The following is a 16,284-nucleotide window of genomic DNA, read 5'->3' as shown; positions in this document are numbered from 1 at the left end:
ACGGCAGCCAGCTGCGATGCATTTAAGCACCTGATTACAAGGTAACTGTTATTTCACAAAAGAGTGAGTTACTGATTCCATCACAGCAGACCCCACATTGTTGTTATTATATTCAAATCCAGTTATAGAGTATTACTACTCTAATTGAGAATCTTTACTGTTCCTGTTTCAATAGGGTGCTCTTGCTAAAAGGAGCAATGGCAGAGAGAGACTTCCAGTGCAGACTTTGTTAAGATGCTGCAATCTAATCGTGGGAAAGACACTTGCTCCTGAGCAGATTCGAGCTTGGGGATGTGTTGCTGTCACACCAACGAGTCTGCCGTGAGTTTCAAAGAACACATTATACTGATTAGTTGCCAACTTAAATGTACTCTCTCATTTCCAGCGGTCACTCATTCCCCTCGGCCACGCTACCCTAGATGTAGCTAGATGTAGAGAGGTCATTCTCAAGCATCCTAAAAGGACTGCCTGGCAGCAGTGGGATTCGAACCCACGCCCCCGAAGAGACTGGAGCCTGAACGCCAGCTGCCGAAGGATAGTCTGACAATATTTCACAAATGTTGAAGATGAGAGCCAATCGGAGCGATTGGCTCCAACATTGTAGCCAATCACGTTGCAGCGCTTCAACATTTGCAGCCAATCGCGGACCGGAATTCTCAACATTTTCAACATTTGACCAATCAGAGTCGAGACAATGTTGAAGCCGCGGGGGAGGAACTGTTCCAAGAATCACCGCTAGGTGTGCAGTCAAACAGGTCAGTCAGATGTCAATCAATTTTCCGAACTGAGCCGAAGGTACACGAAGGAATGACGCGGTCCTCTGGAGGCGGGTCAGAGGTCAAAAAAGTTCATTGACCATCAGTGATATTCAACGAACAGCATCATTCGACAGAGCACAGCATCGTTTTGCTTACAGTAAAGGATTTTTTCCGATAGTGATTTCTTAAAAAAGGTAGGAAAAACTACACAATTGCACAAATTAATGTTTTAGTGTGTTGTATTTCAAATTTGGATACTTTAAATTTAAAACCGTTTAATTTATAGGAGAAAAATGTCTGGAAAATCTCATAAAGCCATGTCAGACGCTGACTGGATTTCACGTTTGAAAAAGTTTGCCAGCACAGGAGTTTGGCCATCAAATGAGGGAAACAGGCCAGCTCCTCAACAAAAAAAGTGGCATGAGATTTATCAAAGGGTGTGTATTTCGTTACATGATATAACGTTTGTTGAAATTTGCTTAACAGAGTAACGTTAACTTGTTAGGCTTCAGTACATTCAGTACAGTATCTGTGTAAAACATGTCATACTTGTTTTTAAATATTAAAGTGTTTTAAATTGCATGTATTTTGAGATTTACGTCGAATAATTTAGTAAGTTTGACCGTTTATGAGAGAGATCTGAAAAGGTGGGGGAAGGGATTATGAGTACAGTATACAGCATGTGGTTTTAAGGCCTGAAATGTTCCTGTCCAGTTCCTTTTATTCTTCTTTTCGTTTTTGGAGATACAAACTGTACGATTACATATTAGACAAATATTAAACACATTCTAGAAACAGTGGTAAATTAATTTACAGAGCTATTGTGTGCTTTATTAAGGGAGTCATTGAGTAAAAATTCTTATTTAGTTATAAAAGTTTTTTGTATTGTATAAAATTATTTAATATATCTTTCATGATTTTTTCAGATTGAGAAATACCCATTGCAATCTCGTGGGCAGAGGACTTTGCTTGGAGGTGTGCTGAAATGCACATGTGGTTTTCACACTCAAAAGGTACATTTTTGAGTCAATATGTGTTAATTTTTATTTACTAGAATGCCTTTCCTTTTTCATGATTATATGTATTTTTGTGATTTATTTTCAGCAGAGTACTGCTTCTGCTGCTCCAGCACAAACGGTGCAACAACCTGCCCCTACTGTACCTGCTCAGGAGGTGATGGAGACGAGACAACTTGAGGCCCAGCCCCAGCCCCCGTCTACTCCATCAGTGGCATCAAAGATTTCACCGCAATTGTCAATGGTACATTTTTTTTTTAAATCAAAAGAAATGACAATTTCAGTGTTTCAAGTGTTCAAGGTGTTCAAAGTTCAGTTCAAAGTTCAAACATAGGAGAGAAAAGAACAAATAGCAATAAAAAAGTTGAGGTGTTGCTAGAGACCTCTTGCACAGTGGGGGGTAGCAGACACTTGCTGATTGGTCGGTTTGAGTTTCTGTGATTGGATTAAATTACATGGTCAGGTCATGGTCAGGGTCACAGTTTTTAAAGCTACATTTTAACCTCTTGTCTTCAGATAATGATACATAATAAACACTAATAGTAAATACTTTGTTTTGATTTTAAGTGTAAGCTAAAATTTGTACTTTTTCTAAACAACGAGTCTGAGGTATTATCTTGAAAAAGTACTTATTTAAAAATATATATATTTTTTTTTTTGCTACCACAGGTATGATAATATTTTTTCTTCTGGGAGAAAGTCTTATTTGTTTTATTTCGAATACATTTTTCAAGGTCAATATTATGAGCCTCTTTAAGCTTTTTTTTTTTTGGCATAGTCTACAAAACAAACCATCGTTATACAATAACTTGCCTAATTACCCTAACCTGCCTAGTTAACCTAATTTACCTAGTTAAACCTTCAAATGTCACTTTAAGTGGTATAAAAGTGTCTTGAAGAATATCTAGTCAAATATTATTTACTGTCATCAGGGCAAAGATAAAATAAATCAGTTCTTAGGAATGAGTTATTAAAACTTTGATGTTTAAAAAAATGTGCTGAACAAATCTTCTCTCCATTAAACAGAAATTGGTGGAAAAAAATTAAAAAGCGGGCTAATAAATCAGACTTCAACTGTATATAACACATAGTGTGATGTTGTAATATACAATGTATGTTTTTGTTGAAATGCATGATGTAATAACAGTACAAAAATACTGTAAATAACATAATGCAATACTTTATTCCTTTGGTAGTAAAAAAAAAAAAATATTTGTTTGCATATTGCTCCTTGATCCAGAAAACTATAATTTTAATCAAAGCCTAACGTGTCACATTTATTTTCAATGAACCAGTTATCTAATTAAATCTATTCTAACTTATATCTTATTTCTACCTGTAAAAGTAGCTGAGGGTGGTAGTAAAAAACAGCTTGAACTCGAAACACTGTAGAGAAATCAAACTGATTGTACAACTGACATATAGAAAGATAGTTTCTAATTGCTTGAAATTTAATGTGATATACACTAATGTTCAAAAAATGATTATTGTTAAAATATAAAAGCTTAATATTACTCATATTTTGCAAGAATTCTATTGTGTTTGATTTGCTCATAAATTAAGTAGATTTTATTTGATTTGAATTGTTTGAATAAATTATTCTTTATTTATTTAATTTGCCTATATTATTATTTCACATTATTCCACTTTTTACTAAATATTTGATCAAATAAATGTAGCCTTGATAAACATAATTAAAACATAAAAAAAAATACATTGAGCAGATCGCAAACCTTTGAACAGTAGTGTACATTTTGCCATTGTGAACACAGTGTTTTTAATGAAATGCTTTTTGTCTTGCCCTTTTTGAGTTCACCAAACCAAGATTTTCCGGATCCCACATTGCTGCAGCAAAGCCAAATCTTAGTGTGGCTAGAAGACCATCACAGGTTGACGTTCAGCCCAGTTCAGCAGTGTGTAGTGCTTCTACACCAAGCACGGCTGTAAGTATTGTCATAATCCACATAGCTTTCTGAGAGAATTTGGTATAAGCATTTTTTTTATACGTAAATTCGTATTTTTATTAATTACAGTCACATTAAATCTCAATAAAACATCTCTGTAGTATTCTTTTAGTGCATAAAAACATATATATTAAAAATAAGCACCATTCTTTAAACTTTTTGTTCTGCATAGAAGCGCTGTGACAAAATTTTACAGTTTAGCAGCAATCATTCATTTCCAATGTATTTTATACATTAATGTTCAAATAAAGTAATGGTTGCAAAAAATTCTGATTAGTTAATGTTACTTATAGATATATATTTACAAAATGCACTTTGTTATACTGCTTGTTTGTACAGACACAGGACCTTCAAGTTTCTGCCCCCGTCCTCACATCCACTACGGCAGTGACCAGTTCCACAGAGCCGTCCAGCATTGTCTCAGTAAGTAATTTCATATTTTCTGTCCAAAAAAATGTAATTTGGTTTGCATATTTGCTGCCCCAGCTGAATTCACACAAAGTGGTTTTAAGACCAGTCAATTAAATTGACTTGATGTTAATTATTTAAGCTTGATATATGTATAAATGTTAACAAAATAAAAAGAGGAAAAAATAAAGCAAAGAATCACAAAAATTACTCCTTCTGCTGTTGATATTTTATGTTCACAGTAGTAAAAGAAAAGAAAATGGATGGAAAAGAAGTAGAAAGGAAAAAGAGAAATAACTGTATTGGAAAATACTTTTGCTTCTTTAAAGAAAATGTTTATTGGTGAAATTCTATTAATGATTTTTGGAATTGAAATACATAATAAGGTATTTAAAAACAATCACTTAAAATCAAAGGTATTTAGATTATAATCATAATAACATCATGTAAGGGTACTCTCTCAAATATGTAAGGTGCATTTACATTACCAGACTAAAGGTTTGATCTATTTTCCTTCACAGACTGCACATTCTGGGTCATTGTTGCAATCTCCATCAGCTGTTCCACTCCCGCGCCTTTGGGCTGAAACCTTGCCACCAGAGGACCACAAGTGGATTGCCAGCAGGCTTTTTAAAATAGGGTCCAAAGGAAAGCCAGAGCTTCGAGACAACCTCCAGCTCTGGTATTACCCTCCACAGCCTGCACTTACATACAATCAGGCTCCAGCTCCAGACAGATTTTTCTGTCATTCACTTTTTCTGTGGATGCCATACAAGCTGTGGAGGGTCAAAGTACTTTGCCCTAATCCTGCATGTGGACAGCATCAGCTGACAGATGGAGGTCTGCACAAAAGGGCACGGCAGGTTCTGGACATCGACAGGATGTACAACATGGTTACAGAAACCCTCAAATGTACCAAGTGCAAAGCCTCGCATGTGTCCTGGAGTCAGACTGTCTTGCAGCAGCTGGATCTTGGCCATCGCTCAGAGTTTCGGGTCATTCTCACGCAGAAGTGAGTAATTGAACACCTTTATTCCTCGTGCAGTTGTTAACCTATTATCACAGATATATGAAAATACTTTACAAATATAGTTGTTGTTTTTGGATGAAGACCACAGTTTACATTAAGCTTTCTAAGTATTTAAAATGTCAGCATAAAATGACTCAGCAACAATGGATCAGTCGACTTTAAAAATTTGTTCTTGGAATGTACGGGGTATGAGTAACCCAATCAAGAGAAAAAAAGTAATTTCTTTTTTGAAGAGTAAAAAAGTGGACATAGCGCTGCTTCAAGAGACTCATATGAAAGATGCAGAACATCTTAAACTTCAGAGAGACTGGGTGGGGCAAGTATTTTTTTCATCCTTTACTTCAAATAGCAGTGGAGTCTGTATTTTAATTAACAAAAAAAAAACCTTTTACACTGGATACTTATATTAAGGACAAGAGTGGGAGATATGTTTTGATAAAAGGCTTACTTTTAGATGATTATATTTCACTAATGAATGTGTATATACCCCCAAACCATCCATTAGATTTTATGTCCAAGGCTTTTGTTCAGTTAGCTGAGCTTGCCTGTGCACAGTCCGTAGTAGGAGGGGATTTAAACTGTTTAATGAACCCACTTCTAGATAAAGATCCTGTTGATAACTCCTTTCCAACCAGGCGAGCTAAGCTGATTGATAAAATCTTTGGTGATCTGAGATATGTTGATGTTTGGCGAATGCTTAACCATGGTAGTAAAGGGTTTACTTATTTTTCAGGTGTTCATAAGACTAGCTCAAGGATCGATTATTTCTTCACCCCTAAAGTTTTGTTATCCTCGGTTGTTTCCTGTGAGATTGGCAATAAAACCATCTCGGATCATGCACCTTTATATATGCAACTATTGCATGGCGATAGATTGCCGCATACTGGTAGATGGAGATTTCACCCCTATTTATTGAAAGACCATAATTTTATTTCATACTTCCATATGGAATTTAAACTATTTTACACAATTAATAATACTTCTGAGGTTTCTCCGTCAACATTGTGGGAAACTTATAAAGCTTTTTCCAGGGGCCTTATTAATAATGAGGTTATTGAGCAATTTAGTGAGGTTTCAAGCTATAAAATAATTTTTTCTAAATCTGAGGCTATGCCCCGGGGGAAACAAAGATCTCAACCGCCCCAAGTTTCTTTTCCTTTTAAAGTAACAAAACAGGGCTTTACCTATCTTGGGATCTTTGTCACTCCAATGTTAAAGAATATGTATAAGACACATTTTGACCCTCTTCTGCGTTGTGTACGTGAAGATTTGGATAGATGGACTTCTCTACCACTGTCTATTTTAGGAAGGATAACCCTGATCAAGATAGTAGTCTTGCCCCGATTTTTATATTTATTCCAAATAATCCCAATTCTTCTAAGTTGCACTAGAATTAGGGATGTTAACAGCTGGTTCAGTTCTTTCATTTGGAATAGAAAGAAACCAAGACTAAAATTGACTAAGATGCAACTTCCTGGACATAAAGGAGTCCTTGCAGTTCCAGATATTAGGTTGTATCAGCTGGCCACCCAATTTCGATATGTTTTTGAATGGGTAAGAAATTAACCATATTCTGTCTGGTTAGACATTGAATCAGTCAACTTAAGTGATGGCTCAGCAATTTCATTGGCCAGTCTACCATTTGTTTTAGATGTTCAAAGAATCCCTGGTCTAGGGCAGAATAGGATCGTGAGTAATACATTAAGAGTGTGGAAAAAAAATAAGGAACTGGGAAGGAAAAGGCAAAATTTTGTCCCCTATAACGCCGATACAACGAAATTTAGATTTTCAACCTGGAATTACGGACGAAGGTTTAACATTGTGGAGGCATGCAGGTATAACCACTATAAAAGATTTATTTGAAAAGGAGGTACTATTATCATTTGAACAACTGAAGTCAAAATATAAATTACCCCCAAATAATTTTTTTAGATATTTACAAATTAGAAGTTTTGTGCAGAAACATGTTGTCCCTGGATTTTCTTGTTTCCTACCCCAATAGAAAAGGTGCTCCTCGATAATAGATCGAAATCACTAATAAAGCGTTGTTATGAAGATTTGCTGCTAGTGTAACCCCTCCTAGTTCGTATGGTTTTTTATAATGATCACGCGGAAGCAGTTTACCTGAACAAGTTCACTTTATAGTGTTCTCCAAAAGAAAACAGGGCTCCACACAGACAATAAGTGTACCAGGTCTGGTCATCAGAAAAAAAAATCACTCTCAACAGCTTTTGATCAACTAGTGAACTGACAAAATGGCCGGCTGACTCCACCCATTATACCCCCTTTCTCACCTGTAGGTGTCTATTTTTCCCCATGATGTATATCACAGTTTAACAGTGAACATAGGATTTTGATTTAATTAGAACAGATATTTTTAACAAAAACAAGCATTTTGACACCATTCATTACTCAATTCACAGTTTCATTTTTTCCCCCGTTACACTAGGCGCAAAAGTTAATAATGAGGCAACTCAAGATGTTTGGCAGAAAGATCTAGGATGTTCAATCGATCCAGAAACTTGGATACACATTTGGCAGTTTGCTGGCAATATATCAATCTGTAATAGAACTAAAAAAACAACAGTTTAAAATTTTAAATCGTCTCCAAATTACCCCATCATGTAGACATGTTTAATCCAAATTATTCTCCATTCTGTTTAAAATGCAAAGTTGAAGAAGGTGATTTTATACATTGTATTTGGAACTGTACATATATCAAAGGCTATTGGGTACAGATTTGTAGGAGATTAAGTCTTATATTTAATACAAGATGGGACTTTGATTCTCTTAATTTTTTGTTAGGTCTTACTGATAATAATTTGAAGAGTGCAAGAAACAGGAAGTTGTTTAACTTTCTTACCTATGCTGCACGTAAATGTATTTTTCTCAAATGGATATCTGACAAACCCCCAACAGTATCAGAATGGTAATATTTGATCTTATGTCATTGGAATACTTTACTCACTGGTCAAGGGGAAAAAGGGACACTTTTTATCAGATCTGGACTCCGTTCCTTGAATATGTATGTCCTAGGATTTCAGGTACATTTTTGCAAAACCTTAAATCACCATAAACTTTAGTTAATTTATGTACTTTTCTATTTTTATTATTACTCTGTATTTTTATGTCTTCTTTTTGATTTTGATTTTCATTATGTGCTGTGATGCAAATTTCTTGGTTATAAGCTGTGGTCATTGTTCTGTTCTTTTTTGTTTTGTTAAAATAAAGACTAAAAAAATGTCTTTCGAAAAATTCCAGTTTGTCAGCAGATAGTGTCGCCACATAAAACATTCCTTTGCATAGTGGCTTGCTGGTCTAGGAGTATGATTTTCTTTCATGCAATGAGAAATCCCAGATTCAAATTTCGGTTGAGGCCTTACAGTTGTCTGCTGTTTTGTAAGGTCGTTGTGGCTTACACAGAGGCCTTATTTCTGAGAATGCCAGTTCGTCAGCAGATAGAGTTGCCATATAAAGTTACTGTTGTGGAGTGGCTCGTTGGTCTAGGGGTATAATTCTCGCTTAGGGTGCCCTTGATTCGTTAGAGAAAGTTTTCTGACTATCTGATGCTTCCGACGCCATGTGAAATTATCTCAATTTAGTGCCTCGTTGGTCTAGGGGTATGATTCTCGCTTAGGGTGTGAGAGGTCCTGGGTTCAAATCCCGGACGAGTCCTTGCAGTTATTCTGTTGTTTTACAGGGCATTATGGCTTTCATAAAAAACGTTTTTCGAAGAATTCCAGTTTGTCAGCAGATAGTGTCGGCACATAAAACATTCCTTTGCATAGTGGTTTGGTTGTCTAGGACAGTGGTTTTCAAACTTTTTCAGCTGAGGGCCCCTTTGTGTAGGGCGAATTCTTTTGGGGACCCCCCAAAAATAAAAATGACGCCACCCCCTCAAATTACCAACTGTACTTAATTTTTTAAAATTGTATTATTCAATACATTTATATTATTATATATTATTCAATAAATTTATATTATTCATTATATTGATAAAATTTTTGTAAGATGTTAGTTGAGTTGACATGGTTTCAGTGCTTCAATCTATTGATCAAATCTTCATGCGCAGTGTTCATTGTGGTCTGCTCGCACTGGATTCCATCAAGCCATATTTTGTGTACAAGTTGTCACTTTACACAGTTTTTTATGCCATTTTTATGCTTTTTTTCTACCTATGCACAGCTAGACTCTTCTGTATTTACCCTTACAGCTGAGAGTCTAAATGTATCTAAAGATTTAAAGCTTTAAAGTTTTAAAGAGTTTTGTCATTCATTTTGTCTAGCAATACTACAATGGAGGCTGTAGTGGTTCAGTGTGTTTTGTTTATTTTTATTTTTATTCCTTTTTTTGTGCACATCATAATTTACTCAGGTCAACAATCCTGACTTACACTCATAAAAAAAATAATTTCCTAAATGCAATCTAGAATTGGGTGTTCAAGTTCAAAGAGCCACAAGTTTTGCTTTGCATAATTTTAGAAGCTTTACTGACTTTAAAATGTTCATACCAGTTTGTTCTATTAATAATAATACTGAACATTACATTTAAATTAGTTACACAAATAAATATGGGAAAAAGTGGACCAAAATGCATTTATATTCAGAGTATTAAAATTTGATCAGGTTGAGCTCCATTAAATACAGAGCACTAATACATTTTAATATTTAATAATTATTAGCCCTATAACATAACACAAACAGATACATTATAATTTTTATAGGCTATAGTGGTTTTACTCAGGGTGTATACAATTTAGTTTTTTTAATCATTATGAACCAATGTAAGAGGTCCACTGCAGAGCTCATCCAGCTGTCATTAGTGTAACAGGAGTAAAACAGAACTCAGTAAAATTTTAAACAAAAAATGAAAAAAATTTTTAAAAATCACAAAAATGAAAATTTTTTGAAAAATCGCGAAAAAATCACAAAAAATGAAAATTTTTTGAAAAATCGCAAAAAATGAAAAATTTTTAAAAAATCACAAAAAATGAAAATTTTTTGAAAAATCGCAAAAAATCACAAAAAATGAAAATTTTTTGAAAAATCACAAAAAATGAAAATTTTTTGAAAAATCACAAAAAAATCGGAAAAAATTTTGATTTTTTGAAAAATAACAAAAAATCGAAATTTTTTGAAATATCACAAAAAATCGAAATTTTTTGAAAAATCACAAAAAATGAATTTTTTGAAATATCGCAAAAAATAAAAATTTTTTGAAAAATCACAAAAAAATAAATTTTTTTTGAAAAATCGCAAAAAAATCACAAAAATTGATTTTTTTGAAAAATTGCAAAAAATCACAAAAAAATGAATTTTTTTTGCAAAATCGCAAAAAATGAAAATTTTTCGAAAAATCGCAAAAAATGAAATTTTTTTTGAAAAATAAAAATCACAAAAAATGAAAATTTTTTGAAAAATCGCAAAACATAAAATTTTTTTGAAAAATCGCAACAATTCACATAAAATAATTTTTTGAAAAATCGCAAAAAATCACAAAAAATTTATTTTTTTTAAAAAATCGCAAAAAATGAAAGTTTTTTTGAAAAATAACAAAAAATCAAAAAAATTATTTTTTTTTTAAAAATCGCAAAAAATGAAAGTTTTTTGAAAAATCACAAAAAATGAAATTTTTTTGAAAAATCTCAAAAAATCACAAAAAATTTACATATTTTGAAAAATCGCAAAAACTCACAAAAAAATGAAAATTTTTGAAAAATCGCAAAAAATGAAATTTTTTTGAAAAATCACAAAAAATTACAATTTTTTGAAAAATCGCAAAAAAGTCACAAAAAATCGAATTTTTTTTGAAAAATCAAAAACTCACAAAAAAATGAAAATTTTTGAAAAATCGCAAAAAATGAAATTTTTTTTAAAAATCACAAAAAATGAAAAATTTTTGAAAAATTGCAAAAAATTAAATTTTTTTGAAAAATCGTAAAACATGAAAATTTTTTGAAAAATCACAAAAAATCCCAAAAAATGAAAATTTTTGGAAAAATCACAAAAAATTAAATTTTTTTTCATTTTTTTGTGATTTTTTCAAAAATTTTCGATTTTTTGTGATTTTTTGTTATTTTTCAAAAATTTTTCATTTTTGCGATTTTTCAAAAATTTTTAATTTTTTGTGATTTTTTGTTATTTTTCAAAAAATTTTCATTTTTTGCGATTTTTCCAAAAAATTTCATTTTTTGCGATTTTTCAAAAAATTTTCAATTTTTGTGTTTTTGCGATTTTTCAAAAAATTCATTTTTTGTGATTTTTTTGCGATTTTTCAAAAACTTTTCATAATTTGCGATTTTTCAAAAAATTTTCATTTTTTGCAATTTTTCAAAAATTTTCATTTTTTTGGGATTTTTTGTGATTTTTCAAAAATTTTCATTTTTTTGTGATTTTTTGTTATTGTTCAAAAAAATTTTCATTTTTTTGCGATTTTTCAAAAAATTTCATTTTTTGTGATTTTTCAAAAAATTTATTTTTTTGTGATTTTTCAAAAAATTTTCTTTTTGTGTGATTTTTCAAAAAATTTTCATTTTTGTGATTTTTTGCGATTTTTCAAAAAATGTTCATTTTTTGCTATTTTTCAAAAAATGTTCATTTTTTGCGATTTTTCTAAATGAATTCATTTTTTGTGATTTTTTGTGATTTTTCAAAAAAATTTCATTTTTTGTGATTTTTCAAAAATTTTCATTTTTTTGATTTTTCAAAAAAAATTAATTTTTTGCAATTTTTAGAAAAAAATCTCATTTTTTTGCGATTTTTCAAAAAAATCTCATTTTTTGTGATTTTTTGCGATTTTTCAAAAAATGTTCATTTTTTGCGATTTTTCAAAAAAATGTTCATTTTTTGTGATTTTTCAAAAAATTTTCAATTTTTGCTATTTTTCAAAAAATTTTCATTTTTTGTGATTTTTCAAAAAATTTTCATTTTTGTGATTTTTCAAAAAAAAATTATTTTTTGTGATTTTTTGCGATTTTTCAAAAGAATTTCATTTTTTTCGATTTTTCAAAAAAATTTCGATTTTGTGTGATTTTTTGCGATTTTTCAAAAATTTTTAATTTTGTGTGATTTTTTGCGATTTTTCAAAAAAAATTCATTTTTTGATTTTTAAAATGTTTTTTCATTTTTTGTGATTTTTTGAAAAATCGCAAAAAATGAACATTCTTTGAAAAATCGCAAAAAATTAAAATTTTTTGAAAAATCGCAAAAAAGCACAAAAATGAACATTTTTGAAAAATCACTAAAAATCGCAAAAAATGAAAATTTTTTGAAAAATCGCAAAAATTCATTTTCATTTTGAAAAATCGCAAAAAATGAAATTTTTTTGAAAAATAACAAAAAATCACAAAAATGAACATTTTTGAAAAATCGCAAAAAATAATATTTTTTGAAAAATTGCAAAAAATGAAAAATTTTTGAAAAATTGCAAAAAATCACAAAAAATTAACAATTTTTTAAAAATCGCAAAAAATGAACATTTTTTAAAAAAATCGCAAAAAATCACAAAAAATTAAAAAAAATTTAAAAAATCGCAAAAAATGAACATTTTTTGAAAAGTTGCAAAAAATCACAAAAAATAAATTTTTTTGAAAAATCGCAAAAAATGAAATTTTTTTGAAAAATCGCAAAAAATGAAATTTTTTTTAAAAATCAAAAAATGAAATTTTTTTGAAAAATCGCAAAAAATCACAAAAAATTAAGATTTTTTGAAAAATCAAAAAATGAACATTACTTATAATGATAACTTATTTTAGTTAATTAGAAATGTTCGGTTTAACTCTAATGTCTTATTTTTCACAACAGCACTCATACATGTAAATCTGGAATCACCAGAGAGATTCTGACTGCATCAGCAACTAAACAGCTGATGTGTTTAAATAGAGAAACATGCAGAATAACATCAGCAGCTCATTGTTCATCTTTAACTCATACACTGGCTCTACTCTCCTCCACAACGGTGACAGACAGAAGAAATTAGCGTCTGGTCTTACAGTAAAATACTGTTTTTTCCTTGATTTAACGGTAATCTACTGGCAGCTGTGGTTGCCAGCAATCTGCTGTTTTTTTACAGTCTATTTCCGTAGTGTAAATTAACAGTATATTACTGTTAAAATACATTTTTACACTGTGTTTTTACCTCTCACACCTTTAACCCTTTAAACCCCAGAGCATATACTTCAGTTTTTATTGAAGTGTCCACACTACTGAGTGTTCAAGAAACATGTAGCAAAGCTGAAGTAAATTAATTAATTAACTCACTAATTAAATGATAATTGAGGATTAACAATGAACAAATGAAGAAATACTGAAGGGAAAAAACAAGAACAGAACATACAAAACTTTAGTCACAGCTTTATAATGAAATAACCTGAAGAACAACAAATGATTAAATCATTTAAATGATCAGCGGATGATTAAACAACTCTACAAACATCATCACCAGCTACACTTATTACTTAATACATGTATTTTTGTATAACATCTACTAAAGTTCTTCTTGAAAAAAAAGTGAAAGTTTTACGTCACCATCATGGAGAACAGAGTTTGCTTTAGTTGGGCTCTTAGCCCTGTCATTTTTAACATTTATATATCTTGGCTGCTGCAATTGTTAAGAACTTTGTTTATAAAGCTCCTTTGTTGTGGCAAGCCAGCCAAAAACCTAAATAAGATCTGGTGATGTTCATGTTGCTATTAAATGGCAGAGTCAGTTCTCATTTAGTATAATAAAATTTACTGCTCCTATTCAATGTTACATTTATTGTTTTACATTGTATGTCTGTATATGGCAATGATTTCTGGAAGTTTTTAAGTATATCTTGGACAAAACACTGCTCTATGGTGCAAATTGCACTCAAAGAGACATCAATAATCAGCATATGAACCTCAATAATGGTGACAACTAACAAAATTAACAGTTTAACTCACAAACAGGCAACTGAAAGTCTAAACATAAACAACAGCAGAATCAAACACAAATAAAGAAAAGTGTAAGACCATCATACAACATTTATTTATACCGCAATGCATGCTGGGATATTTGTACCGTGCCACTCCCAGCAAGCATTGCAGCATGAAACATTTGAGATGTTACCATTGTTGAGATACAAGGTCAGATTCATGAGGTCTGAGTGTGTCTTTCTCATAACTGAACTGTTTTTGTATGTTATTTCTTAACTGTTAAGTAATTACGGAGGTATCTTTTCTGTTTCCACTTCTCATTAATTAAATTAATACCTGCAACTAAGCATAAAATCTATTGCATGAGGCCCTTCTTCCAGATTCATACCAAACATTTATCAGAACTAATTTCAAACAAACAGATTTCTCTATTTATTGACTTTCCAACTTGATTGTTATAATACAAGCATTTTGTTAACTCTTAATAATAGTAATTGGAGAGTCTGAATCAATGAGTTCAAGGGTGAAGAGCCCAACTAAATCAGCCCCTCACTCCATTACGGTGACACAAAAAACACCTTAATTTCTGTTGGATCTCAATGAGAATGGTATGAAAGTCAAATCAGTCAGTAATAAGTGTGTCTGCTGTTGTTTGTGGAGTTGTTTAATGATCCTCTGCTGAGACTGAAGCTGTTTTATTTTATTTTATGTTGTAACTCAAGTCACTGTTTGTGTTTCTTGTTTATTTTCTTCAGTAATTGTAATTATTAACAGCAGGTGTTCATCAGTGTCTGAATTCACTCATTAGTGTTCATTAAAACTGTCAGGTGAACTATATTAGTTAACTAGTGTATGAAATAGTGAACAAGGACACAAAGTGTGATTTCAAACACAGACTTCAAAACATCGAATCTGAACTCTGTTAGCTCACAGTTTTCTGCAGTTGGTTACTTTCTCGAAAACAAAAATGTTACCCAGAAAGCACTGTTTTTAACAGAATATTACTGTTTTAGTTGAAAAACATTATTTTACCGTAGAATCTGACAGTTTTTTAACAGCAATTTTTTACAGTGTATGACCACGGGTATGCTCAGTCCAGAAAGACTAGGACCTCCATGCAAAAATGAATGGCCTATCATCCGGCCAGCCATCTGGAACAGGTTGCTGTCCCGTAGTACAGCAGATGCAGAAGGTACACGATGGTTTTTTTCCCCCTCAAAAAGGGCTGTAGTAGATGAACCTAAAAAATCCAATCAGTAAGAATTAACTAATAGTACTAGTTGTATAAAATCTGTAATAGCCCAAAAGCAAAAGAGACATAAAACATCAAATCACATCTCTAAAATTCTAAACAAATGTTTTCTCTGTATGCACTGTGGTGGTACCAGTCAGCATCGATCTGCATTGCCCACCAGTAAATAGAAAGATAATGTTATGAACATTTTACATCTTATCAGGTGTGCAAAAGGCTTCTCAAGTACAGTGCACGAAATCATACAGAAAAAGGTCAGGGTTACAGGCAGTGTTGACGAAAATTAACTTATATATTGTATATATGTATATATGTGTGTGTGCGTGTGCGTGTGTGTGTGTGTGTGCACATGTAACCGAACTGCAACCAATTACAAACTCAAATTTAAAGTGAAGCCAGTCTTCAGTTTTTGCATCATCATTGACAAAATATGGCGGTTAACTCCCTTGCCAACAGCTGCATCTCCTAAAAAAAAATACAAAATGAAGCAAGTTTGTTGCACAAACTGTACAGACTATAAGCGATTCAAATGATTTTAATAATAAAAAAGAAGTACCAGTCAATCTATATTTCAATGGAGTGGACCAATTAGCACTGTTCATTTTATAAAATGAAACCAGGGTACTATCTTGTTCATCCATAGTATCAAACTGGTTGATGAGTAATGATAGAGATAGACAGTGTGAATTGATGGAGAGCAACTCATCACAGAACATTCGAGATGATTTGAATGGGTCAATTTCATTTTTCCATGCTGAAATCAAATGAACAATTTATCTAAATACCATTTTACAAGCATAGTTGAATAACAATACAAAAAAGATAAAAGAATAAATGAATAAAGATGCACTTATCATTTTACAGTACAACAGCACTAAAAAAAAATAAAATGTGTTGTGTCTAACCTGCAGACAGGGATGTTGAAGATTGTGCAGTTGAGGGTCCTGGCAATTCTTCTG

The 16,284-nt window shown here is 31.7% G+C and overlaps 1 protein-coding gene across 1 annotated transcript; it reads left to right on the top strand.

Annotated features, from left to right (window-relative positions):
- Positions 1-1,420: 1,420 nt before the first annotated feature.
- LOC141381980 (uncharacterized) lies at positions 1,421-5,547 on the top strand. The gene is made up of 6 exons (XM_073949082.1): positions 1,421-1,429; positions 1,685-1,771; positions 1,866-2,018; positions 3,586-3,717; positions 4,078-4,161; positions 4,668-5,547. The coding sequence occupies exons 1-6, from the start codon at positions 1,421-1,423 to the stop codon at positions 5,160-5,162; spliced, it is 960 nt and encodes a 319-aa protein (XP_073805183.1). The 3' UTR covers positions 5,163-5,547.
- The last annotated feature ends 10,737 nt before the right edge of the window (positions 5,548-16,284 follow it).

The sequence above is a fragment of the Danio rerio genome, chromosome 4 (assembly GCF_049306965.1).
Source record: "Danio rerio strain Tuebingen ecotype United States chromosome 4, GRCz12tu, whole genome shotgun sequence".
Taxonomy (NCBI): domain Eukaryota; kingdom Metazoa; phylum Chordata; class Actinopteri; order Cypriniformes; family Danionidae; genus Danio; species Danio rerio.
This window is presented reverse-complemented; position numbering and strand designations above follow the sequence as displayed.